This window comes from Dipodomys merriami, unplaced genomic scaffold, assembly GCF_024711535.1.
Source record: "Dipodomys merriami isolate MVZ:Mamm:240054 unplaced genomic scaffold, mDipMer1.0.p SCAF_57, whole genome shotgun sequence".
Lineage (NCBI taxonomy): Eukaryota > Metazoa > Chordata > Mammalia > Rodentia > Heteromyidae > Dipodomys > Dipodomys merriami.
This window is the reverse complement of record NW_027206146.1, coordinates 3,948,521-3,962,522: the sequence shown is the minus strand read 5'-3', so window position 1 is coordinate 3,962,522 and position 14,002 is coordinate 3,948,521. Positions and strand designations below refer to the sequence as shown.

Genomic DNA, 14,002 nt, shown 5'->3' with positions numbered 1-14,002 from the left:
AATTTTTTGCTGTTTGTTTTCTTTCCTTTTTGTTCTACTTGTTTATCTGTCTTTGAGAGAGTAAGGGGAGGCACAGAAATGGAGGGACACAGGGTGAACAAAGGCAGCAGTGGTCCTCATTGCACACTATGTGGAAAATGAAGTCTAGAACTTGTGGGTGGGGATGGGAGGCAACATCTGGGAAGAAGGAGGGAAGGGTGGCATTCAACAAGCAATGTCCTTGCCTGACTTCCTCATTGTAACCCTACTGTACATCACCGTTATAGTAACAATTTTTTTTTAAGAACTGTAAAATGAAATCACAGGGTGTAAAATATAAGTGACCTGTGTGCCAGGATTCCTGGCAGCTGGCAGCTAGCTCAGGTTGAGGATAGCGGGCAGTTGCGGCAGAGGAGGAGATCAGAACCTCGCACCTCGCCAGGGTAGGCTTGAAAGACCCCAGACTCCTGGGATACTTTCGTCTGCGGGAAGGTGCCCCAGAAACCAAGACTCCAAACCAGCAGATGCAACAAGCAAGAGGAATTTATTCAGTGTTTGCGCAAACGGACTCTCTGCCCCGTCAGTCAGAGAGCCCCAAGCAGCGGTTGCAAGCATTTTTAAAGGCAAAAACCACAGGATTGGCATAAGACACCAGGTGCTCCGGGATTGGCCCAATTTAAAAATCACCATGTACTCCAGCAATCATTTTGCTAAGTGGGAAATAGCGGGAAATTTGTAACACTCTTCATAAAATGGTTGGCTCAGGGCAAATCTAGGGGGAGCGGTCATCCTGGAGGGGAGTTCACATAGTTACAGGCTTGTGATTGGTTGACATTTGACCTAGTTTGCTGGACTCGCCAGATGGTCCTTATCTTGCGTCCCATTTGGGGAATTTCCAAACAGGAACTTAGAAGAACATACTCGTTTGTTCTTTATCTACGACTACAGACCTTGTCCCAGGGCCAGCATCTGGACTCTGAAACTTTTTACTTATTTCCAGGGAGAGGAAGGGTCAGTACTAGCTCAAGCAAGTTTACAGAAGCAAAATCAGCAGTTAGCAATTGTAAAATGTAACTCTAATTTTTAATCTTTCAGGTTCACCACAGCCACTAACTTATGTCCTGTGATTTTCACTCCTTGTAATAGACATGCTACAGGAAAACTCACCAGAGCTGAGAATGGTCTGCTCAGCACCAGGCTTCCGCCCCTCGCCCTGACTGGGCTCCTCTGCTCCTGACGCTCCTGGCAGGCCCCTTCCACCCGGTCTTTTCTGGCTCCGCCCTTCCCCGCCCACTCGCCCTGTCCCGGTGCAGTCTCATCGCGCCCCGCCCCTGCTGGCCGCGCCCCCACCGTCGTTTGCTCCGCCCATGCCCGCGGTTCTCCCTGGCTGCGCGCGCAGCTCCCCTCAGACCAGGAAGTTCAGTCCGCGGAGAGGAGCTAACTGTCGGGACCACGAGTTTCCTTAAGTGCAGAGTAAGTGCGTTCCGGGTGTGCGGGGCCCCGCGTGGCCCTCCTGCCCGGCGGTCTGGGTCGGCGGCCGGTCCTCACTGACCTCCGCCGGCCCTGGCGCGGCCGTGGCGCCCGGACCCCGGCGGCCCCCCGGCGGCGGGTGCGGCCCAGCTCCGACTCCGACCTGGCGCTGGCCTCCGGTTTCCCGCCCCGGCCTCCGGGCCCGATCCCCCCTTCCGGGACCCCGTAACGAGCTGAGGGGCCCCGGGCGCAGACCCCCGGCGCACCCCCGAGGCTCGGGTCCGAGGTCCCCGGCAGGAGAACTTCCTCCGGGGCCCGCGGTGCCGGGCCCGAAGCGGCCCCGCGTCGCGGCCAACGGGCCGCAGACCCCACGCGGGTGGGCGCTGTGAACGGGGCTCCGGGGCTGTGCGGGCGGCGCCGAGCGCGGACCGCGGAACCTGGGGTCCGCGGAACCCGAGCGGGCGCCGGCTGCTCCTCCCGCCCCGGGATCTTCTAGGGGTTTCTGGAAGCTCGCGCAACGGCGGGGACCGGCCAGGGCCCACCCCGCGACTCTACCCACCTCACCCCTACCCACCTCACCTCTACCCACTGAACCTCACTCCACCCCATCTGACCTCACCCCACCCCATCTGACCTCACTTCATCCCTACCTACGTCCACCACACCTCACCTCACCTCTACCCACCTTACCTCACCCCTACCCACCTTGCCTCACCTCACCCCTACCCACCTCACCCCAACTCACCTCTACTCCACCCGCCTCACCCCTACTGTCCTCACCTCTCCCCTACCCACCTCACCTCACCTTATTGGGGTCCTTGATCAGAGAAACCAGACTGATACAAAGGGAAAGTCAGAGATTTATTTCTCACCAAGCATGGAAAGCTGCACGGACCAGGCAGGGCTGGTTCTGTGGAGAGAGCCACCTGCCCAATCTCACTGGTGGCTTTTATAGGGCAGAACGCACACCACAAGCTGACCATGAGCAGAGCTGCCAGGAGCTGATGTTCATCTTTATTGGTCAGAAATGGGGAGGTTCCGTATGTGCTTTTCACTGATTAGGCATCTCTACTGTTCTGACAGCCCTGTTTTCTGCTCTCCGTTCTCAGGAGCTAGCTGACCAAATCTTATTGGTTTCCTGCACTCCTTTTTCAAAGTAAGTTCCTCTAGGCTGAGTGAGTTCCTTTAAGGGCAGGGTTAGCTTGTGTTTACTGAAAAAAACAACAGAATGGCTGTTTGCACAAAATGAAGACCTTTAGGCTAAGCAGGTCCTAACAACCTCAACTCACCTCACCTCACCCCTACCCACCTCACATCACCCCTACGCACCTCACCAAACCTCTACCCACCTCAACCATACCCAACTCACCTCACCCCTACCCACTTCAGCTTACCCCAACTCACCCTCTAGGCTACCCTGTGCTGCACTGCCACCCCTCCCCATCCTTTCCCTCACTGATGAGGGGTACAGGAGAACCTGGGACCTGCCTCCTTACACTTGAACTGTAGGTGGGGCTGTATGAAGGTGAGGGCAAAGGATCATCAGGAGAAAGACTGAAAGAAAATCAGGAAAACAGGAAGAGAAGAGAGAGCCCCAATAGCAGGTGACAAAGTAGTACCGGGGTGCAGTCTTTGCAAAGATTCAGTGACATGAGCAGAGAGGAAAGCAAATGGAGAAAGGCAGAATCTCCATCTCCAGAAAGATCCAAGACATCACATAGGTAACAGGGTGTAGGAAACCAGAGATTACTTCCAGGAGGGAGGAGAGAACAATTTGAAATTGGGCAGAGCCATTTGGTCCATGGGAAAGAGGAGTCTCTAGTTACAAGGAGAATAGAGGGAGCAGGGCTCAGGGTTGTAACCCTTGCCACTCAGGAGGCTGAGATGTGAGGTTGGAGGGGTTTGACGTCAGCCTGAACAGGAAAGATTGTTTTTTGTTTTTGTTTTGTTTTTTGGTCACAGACTGGGACTCAAACTGTGTACTTGGTGCTTTTTCATTCAGTGACTTTGGCTCTTCAACCCTCCCTGAGACTCTTCTAATTAACCAACAGAAAGCAAGAGTGGAGCTATGCCTCAGGTGGTAGAGCACCAGCCTTGAGGAAACAAGCTCAGGCACAGGGCCCAGGTCCTGAGTTCCAGCCCCAGGACCAGCATTCCCCACCACCCCATCTTCCCCACGGTGAGGTCCTCCCTGGGCTAGGGCTGGAACGCAAGGAGTGCATGTTGGATGTGAGCATTAAACAGCATATTTTCAGCACTCAGGACTGACTTCTGGAAAGTGATATTACCTGAGGAGGAGGAGGAAGGACAAGGAGCAGGGATGGCAGCTGTGACTCAGGTAAAGCCGTGTGGCGTCTCCTTCCTGTGCACAGAGCTGGCCTGGGTGCTGCAAGCCACGTGTGCTCACATCCCCCACGCCTTCCCTCATCCCTGTCCCCTCCACTGGGCATGGGCACAGGAGGGCATCACCTACCAAGTTTTCCTGTGTTCTTGCTGAAACCTCTCTGCTGTTCTTTTCAGCTTTGGGTTCTCTCTTTTCTTCCCCAGTCCTGGGTCTTGAATTCAGGGCCTGGGTGCTGTCCTGAGCTCTTTTGCCCAAAGCTGCTATTCTACCACTTGAGTCCCATTCCCACTTCTGTCTTTTTTGGTAGTTCAGTTAATTGGAGATCAGAGTCTCTTAGACTTTTCTGCTCTACTTGGCTTTGAACTGTGATCCTCAGATCTCAGCCTCCTGAGTGACTAAGATTCTAGGTGTGAGCCACTGGTGCCTGGATGGGTTCTTTTTAACCCAGTGGGTCATATTTCTTCACTTTCTCAGAAGAATGTTTGGATGAGCAATTCCATGTAGGTTTTCCCATTCCATGCCCTATCAAAGACAGCATTATAAACTGTAACATCCTGAAGCTTCCTTCTGTCCCTGGTATGTTGATTGCTGTGTCATGGCAGGCATCTGATTATAATTCCATATAATTCTTTGAGTCTATGGGAGTGTGTGTGTGTGATATGCTTTTGGATTTTCTCCTTGGGGACAGGTGACATTTGAAGACGTGGTGGTGGATTTCACCCGGGGGGAATGGCGGTGCCTGACCCCGGCTCAGCGCGCTCTGTACAGGGACGTCATGCTGGACACCTACAGGAACCTGGTCTTTGTGGGTGAGCACCCCTCCCTTCCTTGCACAAGTCAGGAATTTTACTCTTGGCCTTGGTTTCCCCTGAATGCCTGGACAGTCCCCAGTCTCCATGACTAGATGTAAAACCTCTGTGGACTCAGAGATGGGAACGTGCTAACGTCACCTCCAGACTTTCACACCCTTCCTTTGTCCTGCTCCTGTGATGCATCTCTGTGTCCCACAGCCTAAGTGAGCTCATGTGCATGTCAGCTATGGCAGGCTTCTCTCTCTTCTACTTTGTTTCTTTTTTCCATTCCCCTTCTTCTCTTCCTTTCTCCACTCCTCTTCTTTTTCTTTCCTTTCCCTCTATGGGACTTTGTACATCTAGACAGGACCTCTGTACAGATCCTAGGCAGGTCCTGAGCTACAGCTCAGGCACTAGGGCAAACCCTCCCTTCCTCCATTCTTCCCTCTTTCTTTCCCTCCCTCCCTTCCTTCCTTTCTTCCCCTCCACCTCTTCTTTTTTTTTTTTTTTTTTTAAGAAAAGGTCCCACTTGGGAGCCATGGGTGGCCTTCAACTTGCCCTGAACTTCTTTTTCATTTTTTTTTGGGGGGGGAGGGTCTGGTCGTGGGGCCTGAACTCTGGGCCTGAGCGCTGTCCCTCAGCTCTTCAGCTCAAGGCTAGCGCTCTACCACTTGAGCCACAGCGCCACTTCCGGCTTTTTTCTTTTTGTTTATGTGGTGCTGAGGAATCGAACCCAGGGCTCGGGCATACAAGGCAAGCGCTCTACCACTGAGCCACCTTCCCAGCCCCTCCCCTGAAGTTCTGAATGCTAGGATTACACACAGGTGACATCACACTCATCCCACAGCCGACTTTCAATGGATGGATTTCCTTGTTCTTCTGACTCAGTAGTAAAAAGCTAAAGTAACTCCATTTTAAGATTAACCCCACCAACCTATAGCTGTGCTGCCCTCAGAATAACCCCCAAAGAGGAAGAGTTCTCGAAAAAAAACACAGGTTGCCACCAACCCTGCCCACCTTTAAGAAACAGAGCAATTGCCTGAGTGTTCCAGCAGAAAAAGGGAAGTGTGGTCAAGGTGGACTCAAACCTCAGTATTATGCAATTTTTAACCAATTATGTAACTGCTTGTGTGGAAACCCCCTGAACTTGTGAGCTTGTTTGTTCAATACTATAAAAGCTATGCTAATTTTGTGCTCGGGGCCTCTTAGTGTCACCGGTTACCAAGTGTTTATTGCAGGCTCGAGCTTGCAATAAATGACTCTTTGATGTTTGCATTGATCGTGGTCCCTGGTGGTCTGTGAGGGGGCATCTGAAACTGGGTACTTCAGTAGTTCTAGCATTGCTGTCTGCACATTAAAGTGTGCTCTGAAGTGTTCAGATGGAGGCAGTCTGCTGAATGTGTGAACTATCCTTTGTATCCATGTGTGATGTCCCTTTTTCCTGTAAGCATGGGACTGGGGATTCCAGCAAGACCACAGTGCATTGTTTTTCTATAAACAGGAGTCTCCCCTCCCAGCGTGAGTGTGCTTTCGCTGTTGGAGCTCAGGAAAAAGCCCTGGATGGCACAGAGCCACGTGACAACTCCTAGAGAGCTGAGTGGTTGGGAACGAGCCAAACGTGTGTGCGCAGGTAAGAGCTCAGATGTGCAGCAAAAATGGAGCTGGGGAACCTGGGCACAAGTGGAAGTTTTGTGTAGGAGAACCAAAGTGTCACTGCTGTGAGCCCTAAAGGACTTTAGAATGTCCCCACTTGTGCCCTGTTCTGCAGAGTAATATGCCATTCTGTATCTCCACTGCATTTGATGTGTGCTTTGAAGCGGTCCCAGGCTAGCTCTCAAGCTAATAGTGGGTGTGCAGTACCCTGACATCTCCTATATTCTCTGACTTCATTTCCTTCAGAGCTATGGCTGGACATTCCACTTCATATATTCTGTGCTTTCTCCAACACAAGTTGTTGGGGTTTTGTCTGTCTGTCGTGGGGCTTGAACTCTGGGCCTGGTTGATGTCCCTGAGCTCTTTAGCTCAGATGAGCACTCTGCTGTTTGAGCCACAGCGCCACTTCTGGTTTTCTAGTGGTTTATTGAAGATAGGAGTCTCACAGACTTTTCTGCCCGGGCTGGCTTTGAACCGTGATCCTCAGATCTCAGCCTCCCAAGTAGCTAGGATTTCAGGCATGAGCCACCATTGCCCAGCTTTCCTGAGCTTCTTTTGCTCAAAGCTACCACTCTACTAGTTGAGCCACAGTGCCACCTCTGGCTTTTTCATATGTTACTGAGCAATCAAACCTAGGACTTTGTGAATGCTAGGCAAGCACACTACCACTAAGCCATATTCCCAGCTCTTGTTTTTTTTTTTTTTTTGGCTCCGGTCATGGGGCCTGAATTCTGGGCCTGGGCGCTGTCCCTCAGCTCTTCAGCTCAAGGCTAGCACTCTACCACTTGAGCCACAGCGCCACTTCCGGCTCTTTTCTTTTTGCTTATGTGGTGCTGAGGAATCGAACCCAGGGCCTCAGGCATGCAAGGCAAGGGCTCTACCACTGAGCCACCTTCCCAGCCCTCTTGTTTTCTTTTTTAAAGGGGAAAGGATTTGTTTACTTTATCATGGGTTACTGTTTCTTTTTTTGGTAACTTGCCTAGTACCAAAATGTAATCAGCCTATATTGTGTAATATAAGTGCTAGATATCTCCTGTTCATATTACAGTCTGCTGTGAGTGCCTGTAGGCAATTTAAAACACATATTCCATTGTTTTTGTTTCTTTTCTTTGATTGTACTGAATTACCCACCTCTGCTTTGCAATTGGATATTGCCTGTTAATTTGGCTGTAATGTGCTGTGGGCTGTGAATCATTACAATATACTGGGTGATACGTGTCGTTTATTTGTACATAGTGTGGTATAGATAGCATTTCTTTTCTCTTTGGTTATGATAATCACCATATAGTTTTTGGTAGTGAGGTGTTCCGTGGGTCCCAAGGAAGAATGTCCTGTGTTCCTCTCTGCTCAACTTGATTAGGATGCATGTTTGAAATGAAGCTTATCTTCTCTTTGTTTGTTTGGGTTTTTTTTGGGGGGGGGGTCGGTCATGGGGCTTGAACTCTGGGCCTGGATTGTGTCCTTGAGCTCATTCACTCAAGGCTAGTACTCTACCAGTTTGAGGCATAACTGCACTTCTGGCTTTCTGGTGATTTATTGAGCTAAGAGTCTCACGGACTTTCTTGCCCAGGCTGGCTTTGAACTGTGATCCTCAGATGTCAGGTACCTGAGTAGCTAGGTTTACAGCTCTGAGCCACCATTGCCCAGCTTACCTTCTCTTAATTTGGATTCCATATGATTGACTTTCCAATGAAAGAATCCTCTTCCTTTTGTGTTCCTAAATGTTGGATTTTATGTTTCTCAGAGTTCAAAGGGCTCCTCAGTGTGTGTCTACTATTTGCTATGTGTCTAATATTTGTTCTCTCTCAGTGTGAAATGCTTAACTGTCTGATTAATCAGATGGGAACTTTGTATCTTTGCAGATACCTCTCCTAGATATGTAATTAAAGAATTACCACCCAGTGCGGGCAGCGGTAGGGGAGAAATATCCCAAAGTCATGATGACGGAGGCACTGACGAGTTTTCCTGGGAAGAAGTCCAGAAAGCTCCGCGTGAGTGGGAGTGGGAGTGGGAGTGGAGCGGCACTGAAGGGGTGGACTTACAGAATGTCTTCTGCTAAAGGGGTGCTTGTGGTCGACAGAGAAGAGGCAGTAGTGGGGGAGAGCAGGAGGGTGGGGGTCATGCGGGGAAGCAGCCCACCAGCCTGTGCCTGAACGGCCCCTCCAGGAGCACCTGCGCGGGCTCCCGCCCTACCTGTGTGAAGGGCCAGGGGTGAAGACTGAGGTGGAGAAATCCGCCCTGGCAGAGGCCCCCATGTCTCGCCCTTGGGAGAGCCCCTCCAGTGGGAACATGCACATCGTCCCTGCAGGTGATAATGCCTCCATTTGTTCTTTCTTGCCCTCGCAAACACCTAAAGCACGCACTCGGAGAAAGCGTCACAAATGTGGGGAGTGTGGCAAAGTGTTCCGATACCCCTCAGTCCTGGAGCGGCACCGGCTGAGCCACACTGGGGAGAAGCTGTACCACTGCACCATGTGCTGGAAGGCTTTCTCCACACATTCTCGTCTCTTGGTTCACAAGCAAAGCCATAGTGATGTGAAGCCATATTCTTGTTTGGAGTGCGGGAAGACGTTCTGCAAGGCCAACAGGCTCACTGTGCACCGCATGATGCACACTGGGGAGAAGCCATATGTGTGTGAAAAGTGTGGCAAGGCCTTCCGAGTGCCTGCTACTCTCGCAGCACACCAGGCTATGCACACTGGACACAAGCCCCAGAAGTGCGCCAAGTCTGGGAAGGGGTTCAGCTACGGCTCCAGTCGCTTCCGGCATAGCAGGATGCACACTGGAGACAAGCCATTCCGGAGTGTGTGTGGCCAGGCCTTCATGCGTGGATCCCGTGAAGCACACAAGGCTGTTCACATTGGATGCAAGCCACATAAGTGTGAGGATTGTGGGAAGGTGTTTGGCTACCCTGGCGCCCTACTCCTGCACCGCAGGACACACACTGGGGAGAAGCCGCACCGCTGCACCCAGTGCGGGAAGGCATTTGCACAGAAAAATGACCTGGCGCGCCACCAGAGGACACACACCGGGGAGAGACCGTTCGTGTGCAGTGAGTGTGGGAAAGCCTTTAAATCCCAGACAGAACGCCGCAGCCACCTTGCCATCCACACAGGACATAAGCCCCACCAGTGTACAGAGTGCGGGAAGGCATTTTCCCGGAAGACGAATCTGGTGCGCCACCAACAGATCCACATCAGCGAGGGCCCGTATGAGTGTGACATATGCGGCATGGTGTGCAGCCGGCGCTCCAACTTCACGTGCCATCGTAGGCTTCACACCCAAAAGAAGCCCTGCCAGACAGCAGCAAGGCGTGAGCCATCCAGGCGTAGCCTGCGTAGCCGTTAAAGACTTATTCTCCATGGATTATGAACACAAGGAAGACTGGATGTGACCAAGGTGATGCAGAATGGCGGTCCCTGCCCACAATGACAGTGGCTGTTGTGTAGCAAAGACTACTGACCGGTCTTCTAAGAAGACGAATTCATCTTGATTTTGACATGAAACAAGTATTTCAAAAGTAGAGAATTTGGGGCTGGGAATGTCATTTAGTGGTAGAGGGCTCGCCTAGCATGCATGAAGCCCTGGGTTCGATTCCTCGCTACCACATACACAGAAAAAAATGGAACTGGTTCCTCTGGCTCAAGTGGTAGACCGCTACACTTGAACACAAGAATCTCAAGGACAGTGCCTAGGCCCTGAGTTCAAGCCTAGGACTGGCAAAAAAAAAAAAAAAAGTAGAGAATGTAAGTGAGAGGCCAAAATAAGTTGGCAGTGATTTCAGAAACTCTAAGGAAAACATCTGTTATCTGGAAAACGAGTGTTAGTTCATGTTCCAAGAAAATGTAACAGTAAAAATAACTAAGAAATCAGACCATCCTGATCTGCCCAGGAATTTCAGACCGCCCTGACCAGTTACCTCCCAACTCTGTCAGGACGCAATTTAGGACAGGAAATAGTCCAGGAATAGCACCTTCAGCATTCCTGCGATTGGCCCCATCTACCCCAACCTATAATATGCTTGCTATGTATGATTTATCCTATCCTATAACCGCTAATGACTATACATAGGCGACGGCTCCCTGGTGGTCTTTGGGATGTCTACGGCCTGTTACTTCAGTAATCTGATGTGGAACAAGAACTTTAGGGTCACTCAGTGTTGGAGACTTTCCCAGCAGCTGCCAGGCTCTTGAGTTTAAACCTCAGGACACACACGAGCAGAATAGCATTTTCTTGAGGATGGTTATACAGAACTGCTCCAGTTAAACTTTGCTGCTGCTCTTTTCACAGTGTGTCCATGCTTCAGTCCATAAAATAACCTTTTAAAAAGAAAAGAATTACTGAGCAATTGATGATTTCTATCCAGATGAGTTTTATTTCTTTTCTATCAAATTTTTCCCAACAGAAATTCTTCGTCCCCAGTGCTCTTCTCCACACCGTTAGGGTCCGTGTAGATAAAATAGCAATGGCACATGTGAAACCAGAGCCCAGAACAGGTTTTTATATTGCAAGATGTGGTTGCATAGGAATATTAAACATGACAATGAAGTGCAATTTCAGAATCATGCTGTGCTTCATGAGGCAAAGACATTGAAGACTATATGGGGGAAATGTCCACAAATACCAACCCCACCAGAAAAAAATTCTATTACTTTATTCTCTTATTTGATATTTCTACCTTCATTGCATCCTGGATAGGGAATGTTTCTTCAGTGCTTGATTGGATGTAGTCACATTTTATCTTCAAGATGTTGTCCCATGGAAGTATTTTCTCCATCCATCTGTTTTGGTGTCCATACTTTGTGTCCCTGTGTCTTGTGACTCAATGCTGCGATGAAGATGTAAGTTCAGCTGGGTGCCTGTAATCCTAGCTACTCTGGAGGCTGAGATCTGAGAATCCCAGTTCAAAGCCAGCCTGCAAAGGAAAGTCTGTGAGATTCTTATCTCCAGTTAATTACTCAGAAATATCCGTAAGTGCTGGGAAGGTGGCCCAGTGGTAGAGTGCTTGCCTTGCATGCATGAGGCCCTGGGTTTGATTCCTGAGCACCACATAAGCAGAAAAAGTCAGAAGTGGCTCTGTGGCTCAAGTGGTAGAGCGCTAGCCTTGTGCTGAAGAGCTGAGGGACAGCGCCCAGGCCCAGAGTTCAGGGTGCAGGGTGCGGTGGGAGCTAACTTCCTCTCCTCTTGCCTGTACTGGCAACGTGCAGACTTCAGGAGCCCAGAACTTTCTGGAAGTCTTTTCCCAGGTGACAATTAAGAAGTAAACCTGCTAGCATCTGTGAGGTGATTACTGCGGACTTTGTGCAGCTCCTGTCCAGGATCCCTGGGGCACCAGCGTCCCACACAGGGAGCAGGAAGCCCTGTGGGTGACCCCATGCGGCACTGGCACGACCCATGCAGTCACTGCTTCCCAGAGGAAGCCACAGCTCAGATAGCTGCAACCTCCTGACCTTTCTAGAAAAGAAATGGGGCCACACTAAATATGGGGAGAGGATTTCCAAGACATGCAGGAGGAGGAAGATGCTAGTGACTGCCCTTGGACATGGCTACAATCTCTGCAAAAACACAGGTGACTAGTTGGGACTCAGGTTACAATAAATGGCAACTGGTATGGAGATTTTATATAATGTATAAAGTAAATTATATTACATTGTATTCTCCAGATTACATATGTATATGAATAGAGTAGAGAGAAGAGAGTTGCAGAACAATAATCAAACAGAAAGCTCTAAAACTGATCAAAACAGCCCATGATTGAAAATGACCACAGTCATCCAGCTGCTTCACAGACTGAAACTTACAATTGTGTCATTATCCATTTCTTCTGTGATCAGGGTTTTATTCCATCTTGTTTTATTTGCTGTCCATGTGCTTGAGTAATTTCTGCAGTATATTTTGTTGTTGAGAATGAGTTTCATTCCACTGCAGTCAGGTAGTATGCAAGGAATTGTGTCAATCCTCTTATATTTGTTTGGGTTCGTGTGTCCTATGATATGATCTGTTTTGAAGAATGTTTCATGGGCTGCTGAGAAGAATGTGAATTGGGCCCTCATTGGGTGGAGAACTCTGTAGATGTCTCTTAAGTCTATTTGGGTTATGATGTCATTTAGTTCACAGACTCCTTTGCTTATCTTTTGTTTGGTTGACCTGTCCTTTGGTGAGAGTGGGGTATTAAAATCTCTTGGTCTATTCTGTTCTGGAAGTCCAAAGTTATTTTTTAGAGGTATTTAGGTTCCCCATTATTTGGTGCATAGATATTGACCTCTGTGATTGACTCTTTTTTTTTTTTTTGGGTCCAGTTGTGGGGCCTGAACTCTGGGCCTGGGCACTGTCCCTCAGCTCTTCAGCTCAAGGCTAGCGCTCTACCACTTGAGCCACAGCGCCACTTCCAGCTTTTTTCTTTTTTTTGCTTATGTGGTGCTGGGGAATTGAACCCAGGGCCTCACGCATTGCAAGGCAAGCGCTCTACCACTGAGCCACCTTCCTAGCCCTGACTTTTTTGGGGGGGAGATGGGGGAGCCGGTCGTGGGGCCTGAACTCTGCGCCTGGGCGCTGTCCCTCAGCTCTTCAGCTCTTCAGCTCAAGGCTAGAGCTCTACCACAGCACCACTTCTGGCTTTTTTCTTTTAGCTTATGTGGTGCTGAGGAATTGAACCCAGGGCCTCATGCATGCAAGGCAAGCGCTCTATCACTGAGCCTCCTTCCTCTGTAATTGACTCTTGATGGATCATTTCCTTTATTAATATGTCATGACCTCTTTGTCTCTCAGTACTGATTTTAATAAAAGCTCTATTTTATCAGATTTCATTATGGCTCTCCTGCCTTGTTGCAGATACATTTGCATGGAAGCTCATTTTCCATCCTTCACTTGGAGGTTGATGGATCTGAATGTCTTGGAGAATATAAATGGATGGATATTGTTTTGTTTTTTGTTTGATCACTCTCCTCTTTTTATATTGATTGGGGATTGGAATCCATTAATGTTTAATTATTATAGAGATATGTGTCATGTTTCCTGCCTTTTCATTTCTTGTATTTTGCTACTTTTCCTATCCTTACTAAATAGGTCTTCTATGGGCTTTTGATAAGTTTCCTGGACTTTGGATGCTTTTTTCAGATTGTATACTTTCCTTTAGTATTCTTTGTTATGCTGGTTTAATGTTGATGAATTCCTTTAAGTTTTATCATGGGCAGTTTTAGTTTCGCCATCAAATATAAATGATAGCTTCAGTAGATACACCAGCTCTGTTGGGTCTTCGTCCGTCTTTGGACAGACGAGGTCCAAGGAAAGGTAAGTGCGAAGTGCGGCCGCTGGCCCGTTCCCCAGCCTCCGTTAGCCCAGGAGACAATCAGATGCAGCGGGAAGTCAAGTCAAGCAGGAACTGGTTTATTAACAGGGAGCATCCCCTTTTAAAGCAAAAGACTGCATGGGAGGGGAGGAAATGGAACCAACCAATCACTGAAAGGCCACACGTTATCATGCACCTAAGCTTCCATGAGTTGTTTACACACTGAACCTAAACAAATCCGGCTCTACCCACTCAACTTCCTCTCAGGGATCTTTGCTACCTGTGTTCCCCACAGATTTCCCCACACAGCTCGAGTTGGTACTTCAGGGCTTGAATTATCCCAGTCCATGCTCTCCCTGCATTGAGAGTTTGTGTGGAGAGATCTGCAGTGATTCTGATTATCTTTCCATTGTAATGTATCTCCTTCTCTGATTTATTGGCATTTAAAATCAGTTCCTTGGGCTGGGAAGGTGGCTC

The 14,002-nt window shown here is 49.3% G+C and overlaps 1 protein-coding gene across 1 annotated transcript; it reads left to right on the top strand.

Moving 5' to 3' along the window:
• Window positions 1-1,399: 1,399 nt before the first annotated feature.
• LOC138812720 (zinc finger protein 665-like) lies at window positions 1,400-12,426 on the top strand. Its single transcript, XM_070000827.1, has 8 exons — window positions 1,400-1,452; window positions 2,559-2,605; window positions 3,501-3,628; window positions 3,705-3,787; window positions 4,482-4,602; window positions 6,086-6,214; window positions 8,100-8,228; window positions 8,594-12,426. The coding sequence occupies exons 4-8, from the start codon at window positions 3,770-3,772 to the stop codon at window positions 9,583-9,585; spliced, it is 1,389 nt and encodes a 462-aa protein (XP_069856928.1). The 5' UTR covers window positions 1,400-1,452; window positions 2,559-2,605; window positions 3,501-3,628; window positions 3,705-3,769; the 3' UTR covers window positions 9,586-12,426.
• Window positions 12,427-14,002: the final 1,576 nt, after the last annotated feature.